The 24,422-nt window shown below is 44.3% G+C and overlaps 1 protein-coding gene across 1 annotated transcript in view; it reads right to left on the bottom strand.

Annotated features, from left to right (window-relative positions):
* RLBP1 (retinaldehyde binding protein 1) overlaps nt 1–24,422 on the bottom strand; it is a 49,056-nt gene that overhangs the window by 4,507 nt on the left and 20,127 nt on the right. Inside the window, exons 5-7 of the mRNA XM_083184187.1 lie at nt 7,436–7,614; nt 6,513–6,671; nt 1,844–1,954 (exon numbers count right to left, since the gene is read on the bottom strand). Coding sequence (XP_083040313.1) covers nt 1,844–1,954; nt 6,513–6,671; nt 7,436–7,614 — 449 coding nt within the window. The remainder of the gene's footprint in view (nt 1–1,843; nt 1,955–6,512; nt 6,672–7,435; nt 7,615–24,422) is intronic.

Here is a 24,422-nt window from a genome sequence, read left to right as displayed (position 1 = left end):
TGACAAAATCCTTCTTAGATGGATAAAACCATGTGCACTGCAGGGGGGCAGATGTAAAATGTGCAGAGAGAATTAGATTTGGGTGAGTTATTTTGTTTCTGTGCAGGGTAAATACTGGCTGGTTTATTTTTACACTGCAATATAGATCTCACTTTGAAGTAAAACCCCACCCAAATCTAATTCTCTCTGCACATGTAATATCTGCCCACCTGCAGTGCACATGGTTTTGTCCATCTAAGAAGGATTAAGTCAGAAAGAGTGAACTAGAATAAGGCCCTTGATGTCCAGTGTGAAAGGGGTATAAGACAGGCCGGGAGTCACTAGGGCCGGTTAGATCTACATGTAGAAGCTGAGAGCAGTTATCTGCCGACCACATAATGATCCAATCGGTTATAGGGCTCTTCTTGCAGTCACACTCATTGGGTCAGATGCCACAGCCTTCAGCTTATTAAGTTAAACCATTGATAGTACTTACAGCAACAAGGGACATAATAAAACAAATGCTCTGTTTTAGACCCAAGTCAGCATGTCTAATGATCTAAAACAAATCTTATACTTATTAAAGGAGATTTATCAAAAGGAGGAGAAAGATAAAGTACTAACCAAAGAGCTCTAAACTGGCATTGGATCAGACCTACTATAGCCTTGCAAAGTGATAAATCCAAACCAGTCTGCTTCTATAACTGTCATGTTGCTGTATTTAAAAAAATAAAGGTACTTATGTATTATCTGGGAGCCCGATTTTTTGATCGGGTCGGAAAAATTGCGATCAACGCGATTTTCCATTGGATTCAATGTTAAATGGTCCCTGTTCATACCCCCACTATCCAAGGGGTGCCGGACGGGTTCCCGACAGTCGGGATCCCGACAGTCATTTACCCGACGTCGGGATCCCAACTGTCAAAATGCCGACAGCCGGGTGCCCGACGGACACCCGCTATTTTCCCTCTTGGGGGTCCACGACCGTTGCATCGCATCTGATTGTATGCCTAAACTTAAGGCATACAATCAAAAAATCGGGTGCCCAGATACTACATAAGTACCAAAATAAAATATGAGAGGAGCTGTTTGGTTGGTACTTTATCACTCTCCAATTTATTACTTCTCAAGGCTAACGCACAGTACGATATCCCCGCCGCCGATATCGGCCGTCATGTAGAGCGTGGACACTGGGCTATAAAATGAGTGATACCGCTCATTTGTGACGCCCAGTGTGTACGGAGCTTTAGTACATCTGAACGTCAATGACTAAAAGCTCAATTGCTAATGATAAGCACACTCTACAGTATCTAAGGTGATGTCAGCCTGGAAACCAGAGGGAAAAACATTGATAGCAAAGGTCATTTAAGGGCTTGTTAACTGTGCATTCATCTGAGTACAAACTCCACAACAGCGGAACAGCTGACTGCAAGATTCATCTGTGGAGCCAGCAGACAGATGTATAAACAAAAGTCCTGCAATAACTATCACTTTCCATTTATTCACTTTTCAAAAATATCTGGCCCAGTTTAAGTGGATTGCTTAGTATTTTAGCTCTCTCCACTTTATTGCTCACCAAGCATTGATAAATCTCCCACAATGTCACTTAGGTGAATTGGAATGCTACCAGGGCTTATCTCTATTACATAGATAAATAATTAACTTATACAATCACGAGGCGCAAACGGAATCTATTGTACATAGCACAACATATGTTAAAAGTCAGCAATTTTCTTGTGTTTCTTTCTATTTTGGTTTACACAAACTGCTGTAACAATTGGCACCATAGACCAGGTGCACCTACCCTACCTGGAACCATCCGGCCTGAGAGAACAAAGCAGGGAATGTATTAACTGTGACTCACCCTTTCAAGAAGTTTGCTCTTCAGAAAAGGTTTCACAACATTGTAGGTTGTGGTAAAATACCAAGGTTGATGTATGAAGTGAACAGCTTTAAATCTTGCAGGAAAGGAGTCCTATAAGCAAAAGATTTTACAAAGTTATCCGAATAGCAAATTAACCTGGTCTTATCCAATGGAGAGAATGTAAAATCAGGCAAGGGAACACATTTGGGCCCTGATTCAGATCACTTTGTTTAGCGACTGCGCATGAGCATAAACTGCGCATAAACTGTGTGCAGCCGCTTGGTGTGAGCAGGCGTGACAAATTGCGTATTCGTTGGCCCATTCGCACCTAGCAGTGCATGGTGGGGGGCAGTGGCGGCGAGGGATTGCACCCATGGGAACACCCAGCATTTCATGGGCGTTCCTATTAAAACACTTGGGGTTCCCATGGAATTGCACCAATGACGTGTGTGCCAAGGGTGAGCAACAGGTTTCTTAGATCTGCGAGCGCTGTCGACAGTGGCGTAAAAATAGCTCCATAGACCCTGCGGTGGCTTAGAGGCCATAGGTAAGTTTAGGCGCCGCAGGGTCTGCGGAAGCTATTGCTGTCCTGTAGAAGGCTAATGGGGCCGCCACCGAACCTGTTGCTATCAGCCCACTGGGACCAGCAAAGCTTTCTGTCTGCATTCCGGGCGCTCATCATTTCTATTATAAATACCCCTCACAAAATGGCAGCCCCTCACAGCAGAAGGTTATTAAGGATACTAGAGGAGGCGACAACCTCCTCCTATTGCATCCTAAATAATGGTCTGCTGTAAGGCGGCGGCCATTTTACAACAATAGACATTTTAATTATGACAGGAGGAGCCCGGGGCCAGAGACAGGAGGATCTGCGTGTCCCGGTGGGCCAGCAGCGGAGCAGCAATGGACCGGGCAGCGGAGGCGGCAGATGCAGTGGTGAGGGGAAGGTAGGGGGGCGCAAAAGTTTTAGATACGCCACTGACTGTGTAGAAATCATTTGATGGTTGGTGACCATCAAATGATTTCGGCCCACATGCAAGGCTGTGAATTTATGTTTATGTTAAACATCCATTCACGTGCGTGCGGGGAAATCGGTGTGCAAGGTGGGGGGTGGACATTCGTGCGGGTGGCATTTAGGGGCCCTGCAAAGCTGTGAATTTTGCAGTTTAACCAGAATCACCCCCTTGATTTCTAATCTGCAATTATGTGTGCTGTGAGGAGCGGCTGTAAACGTTATCTGACCACAGCTTTATTAGGGATTACATGGTCATTTTTAATTTACAAGAATCAGTACAGGGAGTGTCCATGATTCATCAGAGCACATTTGCAGTGGGTGTATATAGTATACTGTACATGGCAGTGTGCTCATATTTGGAAACTTGCACCATTGATTGGAGCGACATTTGTTCCTTATATGCCTGCTAGTCTTTCTTTGACATAATGGACCTTATTCTGGTTCATTCGCTCGGATGTGAATTCACACCCTTGTGAGTGAACCAGATCCTGCCTTGTGAATGGTGGTACTCCGGCCCACCATTCGCAATGCGTGTACGTTCGCACTGGTTGCGAATAGATGTTTTACATATACCTCCATTCGCAGCCTGCAGGGTAACACCCACATCATTTGATGGTTGCGGACCATTAAATGATGTTGAAGGCACACGCACATCTTAGGTTGCTCAGAGCAACCTTAGATGTGCGTGCACATTTGGAGGGAATTGGGCGGGCAGCTGACATCCGGTGATGATCAGTGATGTGAGCTGATATGAAAGTAAAGTTTTATTGCATGACCTCACCCTGCAGCAGCAGCAGCAGCAGTCACTCACACAGCAAATGCTAAAACATGACAGACTCAGCCAGTGTGTCAAGAAGTATTTCACAGGGACAAAGCATTGTCCCTGTACAAATTGTTATGTAGGGTACACACCAGGACGACCCGCTCACGATGCACATCGTGAGCGGGTCGTCAGTGTCTCGTCCGACCCGCTCACGGTGACGCGGGGGGGCACGACCCGCTCACGATGTGCACCGTGAGCGGGTCCGATCCGATGGCGACCCGCACCCGGCTGTATGGTCGTCATTGAGATCCTACCTGCAGCAGGTAGGATCTCAATAACGACCGACCGACCCGCGGGACCGCGCATCGGATCCGTATCGGTCCACAGCAGGTCAGAAAAGGGCCCAATCAGCACACAATCTACATCCAATTGATCGGAATTGGATCTAGATTGTGGGGATCGGGCCCTAGTCGTCCTGGTGTGTACCCAGCATTAGTCTTTAGATTGTAAGATTGAGAGCAGGGCCCTCCTAACTTTTGACTGTCTGTAAATACCATGTTTGTTGTATCACTGTCTCCTTTTGTAAAGCGCAATGGAATATGCTGCGCTATATAAGAAACGGTAACATTTTTTATAAATAGTAAATACTGTAGTGTGTGCAGGGCGACACTTGGGAGCAGCCCCCCCCCCCCCCCCACACACACACACGTGGAGCGACTCGGCGGCGGCCGCATCTCTCCCCTCCCCTTTGAAGTGGTGGAGCGGGTGAACGCGGTCTCCACCCCTGGAGCAACTTGCGGGCGGCGGACACAAATCTCCACACCCTGCTGGGGTGCTGCGATGCCTTGCACCAGCCCTGAGTGTTTGTGATCAATTAAAAAAAGGATTATTCCCATTGCGATAATTACCTCAGCAGAAAAATTATGTGATGACCCTTATGACATAATTTCCCTTATATGTGTGTGTGTGTATTTACACTTCCATTAATAAATAGACATTTTCATATCTGACAAAATAATGAAACCTAAAGCGAGTAATACCCCTTTCACACTTGCAAAAATATCCCGGGTTTTTGCACATGAACGTGCATCAACCCAGGATGTTTTAAAAATGTATTATACTACTTCATCATTGGGCATTGTGGAGGTTATTCTGATCGGTGCGGCCAAACGTGCGTACGTTCGCAATTAACGTACGCTAGCCGCACGCGGCCGTTGGGGTTAAGTCCACCCACAACTCTGCCGCATACGTACGGGCATAAACAACGTAGAAGGGGAGTGGCGTACTAATGAGCGTACGCCAACGTACACGGACGGGCCAGCCCTTACACTCCGACAACTGGCGTACAACTGAGCGTACGCCGCCGTTTACGGACGTCTCTCGTCCGTCTTCCCACCGCCTTCTTGCGGAGATCTGAGCGTACGCCAGCTTGCACGGACGGGTCCCTATTGTTTTCAATAGAAAAGTCAGCTTATGTCACCGCTCGTGAGAGTGAGCGTACGTCCGTGTACGCTGACATACCCTTCATATATATGGACCTGCAAATGTTGCCTTTCAACTATAATTATGAAAATTAATTAATTGATTGAATTAATTAATGTGCAAAATAGTGGCCATGGGATTAAAACATTGCTGAAACATCCTTTGTAGGTGTTAGATGTGGTTTATGTTATTGTATCATAAATACAAAACCTATGTTTGTATTAGAGTGAACACGTCGACACATGTCGACTTGTGTCGATTGAGTGTGCTACTGTGTAAAGTCTATGAAAGCACGTAGTGAATGTGTATAACTGTTTAACAAATACCTACCTTAGCATATATATAAGCAGGTCTTACAAAGATTCTTACCTTAAATTAAACAAACCTTTAAATGTAGAGAAGTATAGAAAGATAAGCTTCCAATGTGTTAGAGTGATGTGTGTGGCTTGCAGGTAGTGAAATCATGGTTTGGACTTAATAGACTGCAGCATTGCTTATTACATTCAGGTGTATGTGTTTGGTAGTAATCCGCGTAAATTAGCTAACCCAGGCGCACGCTGGCATGCGGTATCTGTAGGGGTGGTTTGAGATGGCGGTTGGCGGCCGCCTGTTTTGTGTCCGAAATGAACGGTGCTTTAGTCGATCGTGCGGTAGTAGCACCGCTCATTTTTGGTGCACACCCCCGTGTACGCCCATATTTACGCCCATTTTCCCTCATTATTTCGGCCGCTCCCCTCATCACGCCCCTATGCCGCCCCCAATGCCCGTACACTCGCGAACAGGTTTTTTCGCACGTAGAGACCCGTCCGTAAGCGTTGTGGAGTGTTCGCGCCTGCGCATTAGCGAATGTACGCATGCGCAGATCATTAAAAACCCCGGGACGTGCGCGTACGGCCCGGCCGCTCCAACCAGAATAAGGCCCTGTGTGTGTATATGATATATGTATATTGGCCCTCATTCTAGTTGACTCGCAAAGTTTCAAAATTCGCAGCTTTGTGGGTCCCCGAAACACCACCAGTTGCCAGCACGAATGCCTGCCACCCCACTCGCATGCTGATTTCCCAGCACCCCTGCGAATGGATGTTTAGCATAAACAACCATTCCCAGCCTTGTGTGAGGGGGGGAAATCATTCGATGGTCGCGATTCGATGATCGCGAAGTGGACAGGCAGCTGATATCCATTGACATCAGCTGCCCACCCCCAGCACCTGCGTCACTGGCGAACCTCCATGGTAACGCCCACCGTTTTTTTCCCAACAAACACCAGTCCTGGGTTTAGAATAAATGAAATGGGTGAGGAGACTTTGGGATAGTTTTGTTATGTGTTACTTTTATGCAGTTTAATGTTATTAGTACATTTGCCAAAGTGTAGCCTCAAACTACCAAACCATTGGTTGTGCTGTGTATACCTGTAGCATGTCCACCATTTTTTTAAGCTCGTAAGGTTTAATGCCAGAAGCTTGTTGCATGGTGAATCCTTTGAAGTTCTCTATAATGCAGAAGCCATTTATCTGGGTCTCTTCATTTTCCAACAGGTTCTCCAAAATAATGCAGTATGCACGGAGGATCTGAAATAAATCCCAGCACAGGCTTTGTTATATCCAAGGAATAAGAGATCCTATAAGTTACAACGCTACCCTATACTGAAGCTGGTCTAACATTGTAGATTTCTAAAGACTGCAATACCAACAGGACCTGGAGGAAAGTAGGAGACATACATTATTATAGGAGAGCTCATGTACCAACGAATCAGCTCCTAACTGTAAATTTGCAAAATTGACAGTAAAAATGACAGCTAGAAACTGACTTGGTAGAGAGAGAGAACATTTTACATTTATGATTTAGACCTTATGTATATGTAATTAAACGGTTGATAACTAGGGGTGTGCCAGCGGTGACCTATGGCCCCTGCTTTTGGCTAGCACTTGCAAGGTGGCTGGAATGACCCCTGCAAGCAGTATCCTGCTGCAGTTCCGCCCAGGACATGCACCCTGCACAGTCTGGACATCCTGGGTAATGTAGCACTTCCTGGTGTAGGAAGCCCCACCCCCTCTGTGTGACATCATGTTCTTAGAGAGAAAGGCTGGCACAGAACGCCCTTCAGACCAATTACGGTGCTGTTAATGTTGCCTATTTAGTTACATACTGGCAGTCAGGAATCCCGATGCTGGAGTCCCAGCATTTGCATTCCCAACTATAAGCATACTGATCATGTTTGCTGGGAAGGATTAGGGTTGGGGTGCTGTTTTAGGAGGATGGAGGTTAGCATACGTAATTAAAGGATATTGCGATCCCGTAGACTTGATACCATCCTGTGAATAGTGCCACAAACCTCATCAAATGTGATCTCCTCATAATCCCAGTTCTCAATATTAAAAAGGAGGATGACTCTGCCATTCTTGTCTCTGCTGGTCAGAATTCCGGGGTAGCCGGCCTCGATGGTGCTTCGCACAGCCTCCGCTGTCAGGTTCTCAAAAAGCTCTGGGTATTGCTGCCGAAAATTGACATACCCTGTTGGAACAATTGAGAATACATTAAGCTGTGTATACTTTTGATTGCAAAGGAGTAATTCTGAATATTAATTTTAAAAAAGAATCTTGTTGGGAATGGCAAGGGGAGTGGACTTTATTTACAAACAGCCACTGAGCCATACAGTGCAGTTCTGACATTGGTTCAGTGGTGACAGATAAATACTCTTTACTAAGAGTAGAGTATGTTTTGTTTAGTTATTACTATACGTAGTATGGGGGGGTATAAGGGAATATGAGAAAGAACAGCACATACAGAGAACATAATTATGGTATGCAGTGCAGGGTTGCCATCATACTTCCCCACTGTCCTACTTTGGGCAGAATAGTCCAGGTTTTTGGGGACTGACCATCCCACCCACAGGCCACAGTGTCCCTCATGGGAAAAAAAGTTGATGCCATGCTTGCGGCATCTACACAGTGCAAAAGAGAGCTTTGTGCAGCCCAGCATCTCCAGGAGTGTTGGCCGTGCCAACAGAGTGCTCTCAGGGGTTTTTCAAGGCTATTCCTCCTTACCCATAAGGCTATTCCTTTTTTGCATACACGCACCTTTAACTCCCTTGACTTGGGCTGGGTCGGCCCAAAGCATATTTTTGCACATGGGTCACAACTTAATAGTTCATCCACTGCTCTGATACCAAATATGGTTCTATATATATCAGTCTTTGCACCAGACATTTATCAGCATATTACTCAGCCCCATATAGAACTCTGCACATTATCTTGGCAGCAGCAATGCTATGTACAATGATTTGTAATCCTGTGTCTTTGTAACTTGGCTGAGCTGAGCAATATATCTAGAAATGTAGAGTTTCTCCCAGTTTCCTTATCAGTATTCAGCATCAAGGGTGCCCATCATGGCAAGGCAACATTTTGTGTAAAACTAAAGTCGACCATCAACATTTTTCAATACCATGGGCCAGATGCACTAAGCTTCAAAAGTGATACAAGGGAGAGTGATAAACAGTCAGCCAATCAGCTCCTACCTGCCATGTCACAACCTGTGTTTGAAAAATGACAGGTAGGAGCCGATTGGCTGGTTGTTTATCACTCTCCATTTAATCACTTTTGAAGCTTCGTGCATCTGGCCCCATGTGAGAAACCATTGGTGGCTAAACATTCATCGGTTTGGGTCAGCGCACAGGCAAGAGAACATGGACAGCAGGCATGCTTTATCAGTACTGAAATCCATGACAGTCTGTCATCAGAACTCCCCCATCGATGGTAAAACTACTTACCATTGGGAATAAACCATCAATTGTTATTACCTATCGAAAGTCAATGTCCACCCTCATCTAAAACTGAGCCTACCCTCTGTCTAGCTGTAGTTATGCTGCACAATAAAGTCACCGTTCCCCATTACAAAGTCACATAATGCCTGTCTTCAAAATGTGATATATCTTATAAATGACTAAGGGCCAGATGCACTAAGCTTCAAAAGTGATAAAATGCAGAGTGATAAACAACCAACCAATCAGTTCCTGCCTGACATTTTTCAAACACAGTCTTTGATATGGCAGGTAGGAGCTGATTGGCTGGCTGTTTATCACTCTCCATTTTATCACTTTTGAAACTTAGTGCATCTGGCCCTTAATCAGCTCAGCTTGTGACGGTACAGCAGCCTGACCTGCCTATACCCTGTGTGCTATATTTTCTATGAGTTACAATACGAGTGTGGGGGGTGGGAGGGTAAAGATAAATTAGAAACAGAGAAAATGATTTCCGAATAAGGAAATCCTGGAGGAATCGGTCTCAGGATGGTAAATGTCTCCTTTCTGCTGTGTGTTTGGTTAGTAAGGGAAGCTTTCAGTTGGCTGGTCTCAGAAGGGAAGAACGTGCACCTCCCGCAGGCGCGCTTGCTGCAGTCTGTATAGAGCGACTGTGTCCTGCTACTGCCACTTATATAGTGAGCTCTTTATATTCAGTCCTCCTGGCTATTTATGCTTCTGTTTTATTATGTCTAGTGCACAATTCCAGCACATAATAATGGCTCCTTTGGGTATCCACATTAAGACCTCGTTTTTGGAAAAGTTAAACTTTTGAAAGCAGGTCATTGAGAAAACCGTTATATTTAATGGGACCGTTAAACATTTAGAATACTTTGATGACTGAGTTTGATTTTGCAGAGAATGTTAGTTTTGGGCAATATTCTCCCATAGGAAGTTTCCCAATCCCTAAGTGTGTGATCTATTGTACAGACAAGTGCAGCAATATGTCATGCCTTGTATTATTCATGGATGGGAAGAGCTAGCACCTGCACAGGAAAAATGTGCAATGGGCAATGGGCAATGTGCTTCATAAATTGGGTATTATTATTATAGTTTATTTGCCATAGGGTCGACACTATGAAGGTCGACATAAATTAGGTCGACATTGTTTTGGTCGACACATGAAATACGTCAACATGACTAAGGTTGACTCGGTCGGAAGGACAACACAAGCATTAGGTCGACAATGGAAAGGTCAACAGTCAAAAGGTCAACGTGAGTTTGAAACTTTTGTTGGCCCGAATTTTGAAGTAAGTTGACATGGACACCGTATTAGTGTACCCCGTCCTCTTGCACGGCTCACAGCGCTCGCTATGATTCAGGCGCGGTGCCTCGCTGCGCTCTTGCCATAGTTTTAGCATTCCCTAATAGCAAAACTGTAGCAAGGCATGATGGGACTTGTAGTTTCACAACAACTGGAGGGCCATAGTTTGGCCATGCCTGCCCTAGTGGATGGTAGGGTATGAAATACCGCCTGTTGACTTACAAATTGTGAAAAACTCACGTCAACCTTTTGACTGTTGACCTTCCCATTGTTGACATAATACTCATGTTGACCTTCAGTCCCTGTTGACCTTATCCATGTTGACTTATTTATTGTGTTGATCTAAGCCCTGTCAACCTTTAGTGGTCGACCTAATGTACGCTGTCCTTTATAGTATAAACCTAGGGACCGTATTCCCATAAATCCAAGTGGAAATCAGACATAAAGCAAACAGGTGATTGCTCGGACACTTAGTAAGACAGAGGAGTTCCATGGTGGAAAGTTTGCTCAATAAAATTAATAAAAAAATAGGTACATGTGAATTATCCTGGCTGACGATTTTGTCCTTAAGTTTAGTTAACTTAAGGACACCCGACCGACGCGATGCCTGCGATTTACCCCCAAATCGCGGGCATCGCGTCGGTCGCGATGCCCGCGATTTCCCATAGACAGTAATGTTAAAATTACTGGACCCGATTTCCCATGTTAAATGTATGACAGTAATGTTAAATGATGTGCAAAATAAAATGACAATGTGAAATGGGCCAATATGGCCATTTCACATTGGATATGTTTTAAAAAAAAATGTTTCATGGCCCCCCACCACCGTTAACGCCACCCCGCTATTGACGCCAACCCGAAGCGTGGCGAGCGCAGTGAGCGCAGCGAGCCCGCAAGGGGCGACGGTACGCGTCCTCCGACCTTTTCATACCCCTACTATCCACGTCGGCGTGGAGTTGAGAATAGAAAGTGTGGCGAGCGCAGCGAGCCACCGAGCCCGAAGCGTGGCGAGCGCAGCGGATACCTTCACAGGTATCTGCGTCCCCTTGCGGGCTTCACAGGTGTCCGCGTCCCCTCGCTGCGCTCGCCACGCTTCGGGCTCAGTGGCTCGCTGCGCTCGCCACACTTTCTATTCTCAACTCCGCACCGACGTGGATAGTGGGGGTATGAAAAGGTCGGAGGACACGTACCGCCGCCCCTCGCGGGCTCGCTGCGCTTACCACGCTTCGGGTTGGCGTCAATAGCGGGGTGGCGTTAACGGGGCCATAAAACATTTTTTTTTAAAACATATCCAATGTGAAATGGCCATATTAGCCCATTTCACATTGTCATTTTATTTTGCACATCATTTAACATTACTGTAATAATTTTAACATTGCTGTCAATGGGAAATCGGGTCTATCGCGTCTTTTAACATTAGTGTCTATGGGAAATCGCGGGCATCGCATCGGTCGCGTCGCGGCCCCTTATAATGGCCGCGACCGACGCGATGCCCGCGATTTTTCGGGCGCGATGACAAAATCGGAAGCCCGGATAACTCACAAGTACCAAAAAATAAAATAAAAATGAATTCCTGGGCATTCCGAGAAACAATAAATATATTTATAGTGTAATTAATCCATCTGGAAAACCAAATATGACGTAGTTGATTTAAAACCAATGTTTCGTATTCAATTTCACAATCTTGGCTATTTTAGGAAAATGTCAGGAATTTACCCATAGGGGTAAATTTACTAAGATGGGAGTTCTATTGAAGATGGGATGTTGCTATGGGCAACCAATCAGATTCCATCTATTATCTTCTAGAAGGTGCTAGAAAAAAAATAAGAAGTAAATTCTGATTGGTTGCATAACAACATCTCATCTTCAATAGAACTCCCATCTAAGTAAATTTAAGCCTATGGGATTCCCGGCATTTTCCTAAAATAGCCAAGATTGTGAAATTCAATACGAAATATTGGCTTTAAATTGAAAACTGACGTTTTTGGAGGACTTACCACATTCTTATCTTTATACATCAAACATTGTGTATATGTAAATAAATATCACACACAGTAGTGCAATTCTGATTTAGATAAACATTATTAGTAATACTAATACTAACATACATATATACAATATAAACAGAGATATGCCAGTGCTTATAGCAAGCTCAATTATGTGCTATGTTGTGCAGCAACTGTTACAACTCGTCATCCAATCCCTGTTGCACAATTACAGAATCAGCCATCTCATTAATAGTTTAATGTGTTTACAAACTGATCTGCAGTCTCTCACCCACATGCCAGTCAGTGCTGGGAATGAATAAGGCCTTGCTCTGTAGGTGGCCACAGCGGTAATTGATATGCAGGGTCAAGGGCACACAGGGGTCAGGTCAATTGGGAAATCCCAGACGTAGAACTCATAACAGTGAGTGGCAAATCAATAACAGATCCTTACACGGCACATGATGGCCAAGCAACACAAACCAATCAGTAGCATGTCAGTCACTGGAAATAGGAAGTGCCAGACAAAAATTAATTTCTATTTTGTGTAAATAAATAAATATTGTGCATTTATGAAACAACCATTCCCATATTTGTCAGGCCAGTTACACAGTTCAGATATCAAGTGGGTTCGATATTTATTTTAAGTCACTAGTTCCAAAATGTGGTCTTCGAGTCATCCCAACAGTCCAGGTTTTAGGTATATCTAGAAATACCAATCCTGGGGCAAAAACCACACGCCCCGCCGCCTCCACACCGGCCACCCCACAGATTTACTTATGTGGGTGGGCGGCCGGGAGCGGGGCAGAGAGCAGCAGTGCTGCTGGTCCGATGCCTCCAGGCGGATTGCAGCAGCATATGCATGGTGGTAGGTATGGCTGGGAGCTGGGAAGCGATGCTGCGGCCGGGAGAGATGATGTGACAGTGCGGCCAGGCAGCGCGATAGTCAGATGTCATGCTGTGCAGGCCGCACGCTGGGGTCAGGAACAGCAGGCAGCATCTGAGCGGGTGCTCAGACGCTGCCTGGCATTAGATTGTGCATGCGCAGTCTAATCCCAAAATCACGGTATTGGATACTCTAATCCTGGGATTGAAATCACAGACATTTTGGGATCCCACCACCCTAGGCAGAGCCGAATTAACAATGGGCCTGATGGAGCTATAGCTCCAGGCCCACTCTCCAAAGCTTTCCAACGAGACCAGCCCCGCGTCGCTAGCCCACCAGGAACCGGAGATACCGCCAGGCAAACCTGGAACGTTTTCCCCATAGGATAACATGGGACCCGCTAATTCCGACCTCCACCCGGTTCCAACGGCTGCCAGTTCCCCCTCCGGCATCACAGAAGCTTGAGGTTGATCTCAGTCTAACCCAAATTGCTGGGCCTTCAATCTGATACCTGGTCCATATGGGTTCATTGGTTCTAGAGATATTTTTTCTCATTTCTGAAATGTAATTTCATGGCTGTTCATGTTATTTGAGGACAGATTTCTCTGGAACCAAACGGCCCAGTTTCATGGAACCAAAATCATTCGAAGGCTACATGTAAATGGGTCAGTTGGTTCCGAAGATATAGCTGGTTGTTTAAAGGGGGGCTGGAGTGGTTTTCTCTCCCCCTCACACCAGATAATGCAGGGACTAGGCTGGTGTAAAAGGGGCCAGTCCGAGAATGTCCCTGCATGCTCGCGGTAACTGGGGGACAGTCGCCACTGGGCAGAAATGACAGCCATTAACAGCCGGGCAGAGAGCAGGGGGCTGCCCGGCTGTATTCAGAGCACTGCATGTCCCGGCTATTTGAAATAATACCCCTTTCATACCAGAAAATGCAGGGAATATGGTCCCAGGATCATGCAGCATATTGGGATAGATGTATTAAGCCTGGAGAAGAGATAAAGTGGAGATAAAGTGAAAGGAGAAAAAGCACCAGCCAATCAACTGTGTTTTAAAATGACAGTTGGTAGTTGATTGGCTGGTGCTTTATCTCCTTTCACTTTATCTCCAGTTTATCTCCAGTTTATCTCTTCCCCAGGCTTAATACATCTGCCTCATTGTGCAGTATTGCTCAACCTGTTTGGTATAGTGCAGGCATGTCCAAACTATGGCCCTCCAGCTGTGAAACTACAAGTTTACCCATCATGCATTGCCACAGTTTTGCAATTAGGGAATGCTAAAACTATCAAAAAAAGGGAGAAGAAAAAGTACTCTCTTTGTTTTGGGGGCACTCTTATTTAAAACTTAACGTTTAATTAGTATCTATAAAAGTATTTTGGACATAATACAATACATACATAACACCCAAGACATATACATATAACAAGTGGTACTAGGTGAACGCTGTCGGTAAATGTACAAATTTGTCTGGTGTTTAAATAAACCAGTTTTTGATCAGGGTTCACTTTTGTAACTGCCAATTGGCAGTGAAAGATATATTAGAGAGACACCTCTGTACGGAGGGTAATCCGCGAATATCTCAAAATAGTTGACAATGTCTAAAATGGAAATGTTTTTTTAAACACAAGACATTGTTGAGGGATATCTACAGCAATATCGACAGTTTTATAGTAATAATCTGGTGTCACCTGGTGGTCTGTAAAATACACTATTATTATTGTGGAGGCCAAAGAGAGAGAAGAACAGGGATGAAATAAGATTGTGTACAGTGTATCCCTGCGTTATGATTGCTACACGGTAACTGCTGCTGATTGTTATTGATGGATTGGCTCAACCAATCCCCACAACTGAGCGGGTTAATCCGTGCGACAGTAGCAGATGTGGATACCGAAAATAGTGGGTTCCTTCTGTCCACGTTAGAGTAGGGACCCCCCTGATTGGCTATTGCCCTTGCAGGGAAATGTCACCTCAATCGTGAGTGAGTGTACCCAGAAAGTGAAATCAGGTAAGTATAAAGATAGGTTACATTCGAGGATTACTTCACACGCTGCTATCCCCCATGTGCTTAGAGCATTGATGGGTGATGAGCGATGTGTTTCGGCTCAAAATGTCCCTGAAAAGAATAGTATGGTCTCTTTAGATAGATAATTGTTTGCCAGTGATAAGGGTATCTCCCATTCACTGTACTGTACAGGTATTTGGCCTATCACAAGTATACAGTTTAGGAGAGACTCCTAAAGGATAGTAGAAAAGAATTACAGATTCACACTACTGCAAGTTAAGTACTTTGTATCAGGAAACAGTATTACAGCTAGTGTATATAGATTCCCCAAAATCGGGGATCTTACCACCCAGATGATGATACCAGTATGGATGTATCTGTCGTAGCTGGATTTCCCTCTAACACCTAAATAGCCAGGGGGGAATGGTATCCCCTGTCTGGTGAATGGATAGGTAGGTGGACAAACGGCCGTTTCGCGGTGTTCCCGCTTCCTCAGTGTCCTAACTCTGTCTGGGTCGATTGCTGGTAATATTGTAAGTTTCACCAATCGAAACCCGGGGGTGTGTGTTCCAGTAAGCCAATAGGAATCATGGGCGTATGTTTATATTAAGTATCCCAACAGAAACCTTTTCCATAGGTTTCCGTCATTCGTCACCTGTTTAGTCACATGTGTTGTCATGTGACGCTGCAGAGGAATCTCCGGATACTGCCGCTCTGTGTGGACGGCGTCCGGAGATATGCGCATGCGCCTGTTGTCATGAAGATCTGGCAGCCGGTATGAATGTTGTGTGATCGCGTCTCGCGATATACACTAGCGTACCGGTTGTCATGGGGATCTGGCAGCCGGTATCAATGCTGTGTGATCGCGTCTCGCGATATACATTAGCGTACCGGTTGTCATGGGGATCAGGCGTAGTGGGTGTAGCTATCGTGAGTGCCAGTGCCTTGTCTGGATACTATTCGTGTTAACTGTGCTTGCCTATTGTGTTACGATGTGGGGATAAAAGAACTAAAAGTGCTGAGGCGTGCCAGGGGAACATAAAGATAATGTTAGTGACAGGCGGTGTAAATGTAAACTTACGTCGGTGCCGGTGCCTTGTATGGGTGATAATACGTAAAGGATGTGCTGAGCTGTTTCATGATGAAATGAGGATAAAATATTTTTTATTATTATATGGGGATGAAGTGTGCCTAGTGAACTAGGGGATGTGTAGATAAGTGATAAGTGAGAAAATTAATTACGGTAGTGAGGAAAATAAAACTCTGTGTGGTGAATATAACCTGAGTGTGTTGTGTAATGTGCCCTTCTTGTGCTGTTCAATGGAATAAAGTTTAAAATGCTAGAGAATCAAGGTGTGTGGGAGTGTGGTTGATAAGTAGATATGAATCATTTTTTTAATGTATTGTGGGGACAGAATAAGTGATTATGTAAAAAGGGGTTATAGTAAATTGAGGGGTTATAGCAAATTGATTATCTATATTTATTAAAGGATAATGTGAGAAGGTGATATAAAATAAGGGGGGTAAATGAAGTGAACAGGTATATGTAGTGTTCTACATGTTAGGATACATTGTAGGAAAACATTTTTTTGGGAGAAAAATTCCCTGAAGAAAAAAAGAGGGGGGGGGGGGGTGGGGGAAGGGGGGAGGGGAATTCTTATATAGTAGAAAGTGCCCTAAAAGATTGTGGTAGAGTAAATATGGCACTGTAGTAATAATAATGTCTGGTTCTAGGGAAATACCTATGGCAAATTCTAATACACTACAGTTATTATTACTACAGTGCCATATTTACTCTACCACAATCTTTTAGGGCACTTTCTACTATATAAGAATTCCCCTCCCCCCTTCCCCCACCCCCCCCCCCCCTCTTTTTTTCTTCAGGGAATTTTTCTCCCAAAAAAATGTTTTCCTACAATGTATCCTAACATGTAGAACACTACATATACCTGTTCACTTCATTTACCCCCCTTATTTTATATCACCTTCTCACATTATCCTTTAATAAATATAGATAATCAATTTGCTATAACCCCTCAATTTACTATAACCCCTTTTTACATAATCACTTATTCTGTCCCCACAATACATTAAAAAAATGATTTGTATCTACTTATCAACCACACTCCCACACACCTTGATTCTCTAGCATTTTAAACTTTATTCCATTGAACAGCACAAGAAGGGCACATTACACAACACACTCAGGTTATATTCACCACACAGAGTTTTATTTTCCTCACTACCGTAATTAATTTTCTCACTTATCACTTATCTACACATCCCCTAGTTCACTAGGCACACTTCATCCCCATATAATAATAAAAAATATTTTATCCTCATTTCATCATGAAACAGCTCAGCACATCCTTTACGTATTATCACCCATACAAGGCACCGGCACCGACGTAAGTTTACATTTACACCGCCTGTCACTAACATTATCTTTATGTTCCCCTGGCACGCCTCAGCACTTTTAGTTCTTTTATCCCCACATCGTAACACAATAGGCAAGCACAGTTAACACGAATAGTATCCAGACAAGGCACTGGCACTCACGATAGCTACACCCACTACGCCTGATCCCCATGACAACCGGTACGCTAATGTATATCGCGAGACGCGATCACACAGCATTGATACCGGCTGCCAGATCCCCATGACAACCGGTACGCTAGTGTATATCGCGAGACGCGATCACACAACATTCATACCGGCTGCCAGATCTTCATGACAACAGGCGCATGCGCATATCTCCGGACGCCGTCCACACAGAGCGGCAGTATCCGGAGATTCCTCTGCAGCGTCACATGACAACACATGTGACTAAACAGGTGACGAATGACGGAAACCTATGGAAAAGGTTTCTGTTGGGATACTTAATATAAACATACGCCCATGATTCCTATTGGCTTACTGGAACACACACCCCCGGGTTTCGATTGGTGAAACTTACAATATTACCAGCAATCGACCCAGACAGAGTTAGGACACTGAGGAAGCGGGAACACCGCGAAACGGCCGTTTGTCCACCTACCTATCCATTCACCAGACAGGGGATACCATTCCCCCCTGGCTATTTAGGTGTTAGAGGGAAATCCAGCTACGACAGATACATCCATACTGGTATCATCATCTGGGTGGTAAGATCCCCGATTTTGGGGAATCTATATACACTAGCTGTAATACTGTTTCCTGATACAAAGTACTTAACTTGCAGTAGTGTGAATCTGTAATTCTTTTCTACTATCCTTTAGGAGTCTCTCCTAAACTGTATACTTGTGATAGGCCAAATACCTGTACAGTACAGTGAATGGGAGATACCCTTATCACTGGCAAACAATTATCTATCTAAAGAGACCATACTATTCTTTTCAGGGACATTTTGAGCCGAAACACATCGCTCATCACCCATCAATGCTCTAAGCACATGGGGGATAGCAGCGTGTGAAGTAATCCTCGAATGTAACCTATCTTTATACTTACCTGATTTCACTTTCTGGGTACACTCACTCACGATTGAGGTGACATTTCCCTGCAAGGGCAATAGCCAATCAGGGGGGTCCCTACTCTAACGTGGACAGAAGGAACCCACTATTTTCGGTATCCACATCTGCTACTGTCGCACGGATTAACCCGCTCAGTTGTGGGGATTGGTTGAGCCAATCCATCAATAACAATCAGCAGCAGTTACCGTGTAGCAATCATAACGCAGGGATACACTGTACACAATCTTATTTCATCCCTGTTCTTCTCTCTCTTTGGCCTCCACAATAATAATAGTGTATTTTACAGACCACCAGGTGACACCAGATTATTACTATAAAACTGTCGATATTGCTGTAGATATCCCTCAACAATGTCTTGTGTTTAAAAAAACATTTCCATTTTAGACATTGTCAACTATTTTGAGATATTCGCGGATTACCCTCCGTACAGAGGTGTCTCTCTAATATATCTTTCACTGCCAATTGGCAGTTACAAAAGTGAACCCTGATCAAAAACTGGTTTATTTAAACACCAGACAAATTTGTACATTTACCGACAGCGTTCACCTAGTACCACTTGTTATATGTATATGTCTTGGGTGTTATGTATGTATTGTATTATGTCCAAAATACTTTTATAGATACTAATTAAACGTTAAGTTTTAAATAAGAGTGCCCCCAAAACAAAGAGAGTACTTTTTCTTCTCCCTTTTTTTGCTTGTCTAATTTACTCTCAGGGGTAGCACCTCCACACCGTCAATCAGTGCCGCGGCACAAAAACTGTCAGATTGTGGATTTTCTCATCGCTTTTTCAAATAATTGAATACTGGTTAGGTACTTAACAGTGCATAGGTTTTTGTCCCAATCTCCCCCCACCCCATGTTTATATAATGCTAAAACTATGTCAAGGCTTGCTGAGACGTGTAGTTTCACAACAGCTGGAGGGCCACTGTTTGGACATACCTGGTATAGTGTGAATTTTGGCTCAATCCATGTGGCAAAATGTGAATTTTGCCTTAATCTGTGTGCCATAGTGTGAATTTTTGCTCAATCGGTGTGAATTTTGTCTCATTCCATGTGGCATAATGTGTAAGAAGCAAGTACAGTATAAGGGGTTACTATTGTGTTGCATGATTTGTATAAGGGGTACATGGTGTGGTAAATTTAGGTTACCACATAAAAGGTGCTGACATATTGTCTACCAAGTTTCGGATTTCAGTATTTTTTTTATGACTGGAGTGCCTCCTCACCCTGCAAGTATCTTAGGACATCGGCATCCTGCGGGTGCACCTTTGGAGGGCACCCACCAATATATCTCCCTGCCTTTTCCAGGCATATATAATTAGTTGAAAGTATTTACACAAATAGAGACACACCCATGAGCTGACCACCCAACCAGAACACTGGTCACGCCACCCACATTATTAGGTGCTGGCCGCAATCCCTATTATTGCGCATAATAGGCCCTTGATCATTTTCAGCTCCAGGCCCATTTAGACCTTAATCTGGCTCTGACCCTAGGTATATCCATGCTTAACCCATTGAGTGCCTGCGTTGCTGTACATGATGTGCAAAATATCCACTAAAAATGCTAGCCGACTGTTTTGGTTCCAGCAATAACATGGGTAGAATTTCTGATATAGAATAGATAAATATTATCTGTAAAACATCCTTAAGTATATCAATTATTAACATAAATACTGCTAAGTGATGTTTTAATATTTTTGTATTGGTGACCCTTAGGAGACATCAGACCTCTGACACAAGCAGTAATCCCCGCTGTATCCCTCCTGTCCAGCACCATGATGAGTACATGTGAATGATGATGTGTGTATTTAGAGCTGGCTCCTGTTCCTTGTATATGCAAACCATCTATGCTGTTCTTTCACTTCAATGTCCTCGTCTGTCCTCTGCTCTTATGTTTATTGTTATAAATAGAAAAGATTCCTCTATGCAGCAAATCATTTATGTGTGGGTGTCTGTCTGGGAGTCAAAACAGTGTTTACTTAAACTGCTGTGTTCTATACTTATACATTACCCAGGGGCATAGCCAGTACATTGTGGCCTCTATGGCAACATTTTTTGGAGGGGACCCTACCCCCTTCCACAGAGACACCTCTCCCACAGCAGTGGTTCGTTTTATACCCCATAGTAGTTTTCTGGTTCATTTTATGCCCCATAGTAGTGCCCTGGTTCATTTTATGCCCCATAGTAGTGCCCTGGTTAATTGTATGCCCCAAAGTAGACCTATAGATTGTAAGCTTGTGAGCACGGCCCTCCTACCTTTTTGTTGGTTTTTACTACCCTTTTTGTTTTATCACTGTTGTTTCCAATTGAAAATTGCAATGGAATATGCTGCGCTATATAACAAATTGTAAAATAAATAAACTAGCTCATTTTATACCCCATAGTAGTGTTATAGTTCATTTTATGTACCATAGTAGTTCCCTAGTTCATTTTCTGAATGATAATGATGCCCTAGTTCATGCCCCCACAGTAGTACCCAAGTCACATTATACCATAAGGGGTACCCTGGTCTGATTACAATACGGTTGGCAATGCACGTCTCGAAACAAGTTATACATGTAATGTTGAAATGGTGTAGGAGACAATTGTATGAAATATGTAGATCCCTCCTGCCAGCATCTGTGATCCAAATATTGTGTCCGGAGACACAGCATCAGCCCCAATGGTCACTGGCCTCGGCTAGACTGCGGAAGCTTACTCGGACTGACCGCTGGAATAGCTCTTCTGGGGCCAGGAAGTATGCACCGACAGTGCCGGGACCTGCGAGCGATCGCACAGGACCTGTTCTGCACAGGCACAGAACAGGTCCGGCACATGCGCAGACCCAGACAACAATGGATTAGTATGTAACCATTAACTTTTATCAGAACCCCAGTACATATTATGCCATATTATAGGGTCCCATAGGGATGGGAATCATTTGATTTTTTTATTGGAAGATGGCTCTAATGTTCAATGTTTAACACTGCAATGGTGAGGATCCAATGTTTCTCACAATCCCTAGGATTCTCCCCTAATGTATTGCAGGGTGTGTGTGGGCGGATTTAAGTGTGGGGGGGTGAACAGGGCGGTCGCCCGCCCCTAGGCCAGTGGAATCACTGCGGGGGTATACTCCTCACTGCCGCCGGCCGTATCTGCACCCGCACCTACTAAGTAATGATTGTAGTGATGATGGGGAGATGATGACGCCGCCTCTCTCACCCAGTAGCTGATATAGCTGGGCTTTTTCTCCCCATCCTGCTGTCCTATTGGCTGGTGGGCTGTAAATTAGGTGGTTTGCCAACCTGATTTCTCACAGACAGTGTGGGGTGGGCTGTGTCTGCAGCACTGCTCGGCGGGCACACGGTGGTTATGTGACCATTGTGTGCCCGGTTTCAGGATGAAGTCGCCTGATGAGCGGGAGCAGCTACAGCCTGGAGCTCTCTTGTGTGTGCACTGTCCGGCTGCTGGTGTGTCCGGCTGCACATACAGTGTGTTTGTATGTGTGATATACTATGTATGTATTTCAGGTGAGCTGTGTGTGATGTGAAATGTACATGTGTGTTTGTGGTGTGCTATGTATATGTGTGCAATGCAGAACCCCCCATGCAGGGTTTTTTCTTTAACATTTATTATTGTTGTTTTATTATTATTATTATTATTATTATTATTATTATTATTATTTGGGGGGGGGGCAATCTTACAATGGGAGGAGTCAGGAATGGGAAAGGGAGGAGTCAGGACCCCTAGAAGAGAAGTCTAGATCCACCACTGGGGTGTGTGTGTGTGTGTGTGTGTGTGTGTGTGTGTGTGTGTGTGTGTGTGTGTGTGTGTGTGTGTGTGTGTGTGTGTGTGTGGGGGGGGGGATTTACTAAGATGGGAGTTCTATTGAATATGGGATGTTGTCCATAGCACCTTCTAGAAGATAATACAATCTGATTCGTTGCCCATAGCAACATCCCATCTTCGACATCTTCATAACTTAGTAGATAAACCCTATGTGGTGCTTTGGGCTGCTTTTAAGAGACTGGCTACACACTGTGCTGGTTGCTGCTGACTGAGTGAAAGACAGTGTCAGTCTCTCCCAGCACGTGCTTTAGATATCGATCTAGAAAATGTACAAGCTCCACTCTAATGCTGTAGCACCTTCTAGAAGATAATATATAGTATCTGATTGGTTACCCATAGCAACATCCCATCTGAAATAGAAATCCCATCTTCGTAAATTCCACCCTTATAGTCCCAAAAATATATATTTTAGGCAATCTTATTATTTCACAAACATCGTGAAAGTGTAGCTAGCATGTACTTGTGTCTGGAATGCAGCTTGCCTTTATAGTCAAAATACGGAATCCCATGGGTATAGTATCTGTCCACAAAGAACCTAGAGTGGTGTTCCATAGTGCATATAAACCTTGTTTAATACAATAAAAAACTCCACATAAATGCAATCACCAAATGCAGGCCAGCTGTTGCGTGTCTCCCACTAATGGGAGCAGCAGTAGGAAGTCACAAACCACATTACTGGGACTCCCCACACAGTCACAGTGTAGGCAGGCTGGGGAGCTGTCGCTACGTAACACTGGGTGAGATGTACTAAGCTTTAAAAAGTGCTAAAGTGGAGTGATAAACAACCAACCAATCAGCCCCTAACTGTAATTTTCAAACCCAGACTATACCATGACAGTAGGGGGCTGATTGGATGGTTGTTTATCACACTCCTCTTTATTAATTTGTGAAGCTTAGTACATCCGGCCCAGGGTGCGACAACAAGTTTGCCTATCACATGCTTAAGGATATCTGTGATGAAGACAACCTTGTTGTAATTAATGCAGGTGAAGGGTGTGGAACTTCTAAGACGTCACCTCCACACTTTTCACTTGAGTGGCTGGAAAGTGATTATTGGTGGCAGTGTGGGGTGTTAGGTTGAACTTTTGCCTAGGGTGTCTGAAAGCCTTACACCGGTCCTGATGAGGATGATTTATAGAGGGTTTTAGCTTATTATATACTGAAGTAACCAGTTTACCTAAATACAAAATAGAAACATTGGTTAACATCACTTCCACATACTGTATACCAGAACGATAAGTTTGGAAAAATCTAACAGGTTTGATTTTTCCCAACTAGTTGGAGCGACCGTTTTGCCCATTTTTCACCATGTGGGAGCAAACGACTGATAATCATTTGCTTCCACACACAAAAAGTTGGCTGGTTGGAACGATATTGTTCTGGTCTATGGGCCTCATTAACATAGCATACTGTAGGTATCTGAGCACTGACTGCATGTTCCAATGAAAGCCATCATCACTCACAGGGCAGTATTCAATGAAGAAAATTCTCTGTGCATGGCGAGAGATTTTTTCTCTCGCCATGCACTCTCCGTGTTCCGGAGCCTCCTGCTCCCACTATTCAACGTATTTAAGACTCGCGGCGAGTCTTAACCCCTGCCGCGGACGAGCGTCCGCGGCAGGGAGCTGACAGGGAGCCGTGGGACGGTGGCATCCAGGGAGATTAAAGTCTCCCTGGATGCCCCAGAACATATGTGGAGGGTAGGGGGCCCCCCCGGGACCCAGGCAGCACAGGCTGCCCCCCCCTATAGCCAGCGGGGGACCCAGTATTCACTGCACCCGTTCGTGCATATTAACGATCAGGTGCAGTGAATATATGAATATCTAATGAGCGGCTCGAGCGCTCCGGCCCCCTGCTGGCTGCACTGTGTAAAAAATTTTTTTTATTAAATATATATTCATGTGCTATAAGCACATGAATAAAAATAACATGCCCCTTCACAGAAAAAAAAACCTGATTTTTTTACACCAAAATTAAAAAAAAAAACCCTTTTAGATTAAAAGTTCACATTCCAGCTCTCCATCAAAAGATGGAGAATTT

This window comes from Crinia signifera, chromosome 4, assembly GCF_055691185.1.
Source record: "Crinia signifera chromosome 4, ASM5569118v1, whole genome shotgun sequence".
Lineage (NCBI taxonomy): Eukaryota > Metazoa > Chordata > Amphibia > Anura > Myobatrachidae > Crinia > Crinia signifera.
The sequence above is the reverse complement of the archived record's forward strand: the minus strand, read 5'-3'. Positions and strand labels throughout refer to the sequence as shown.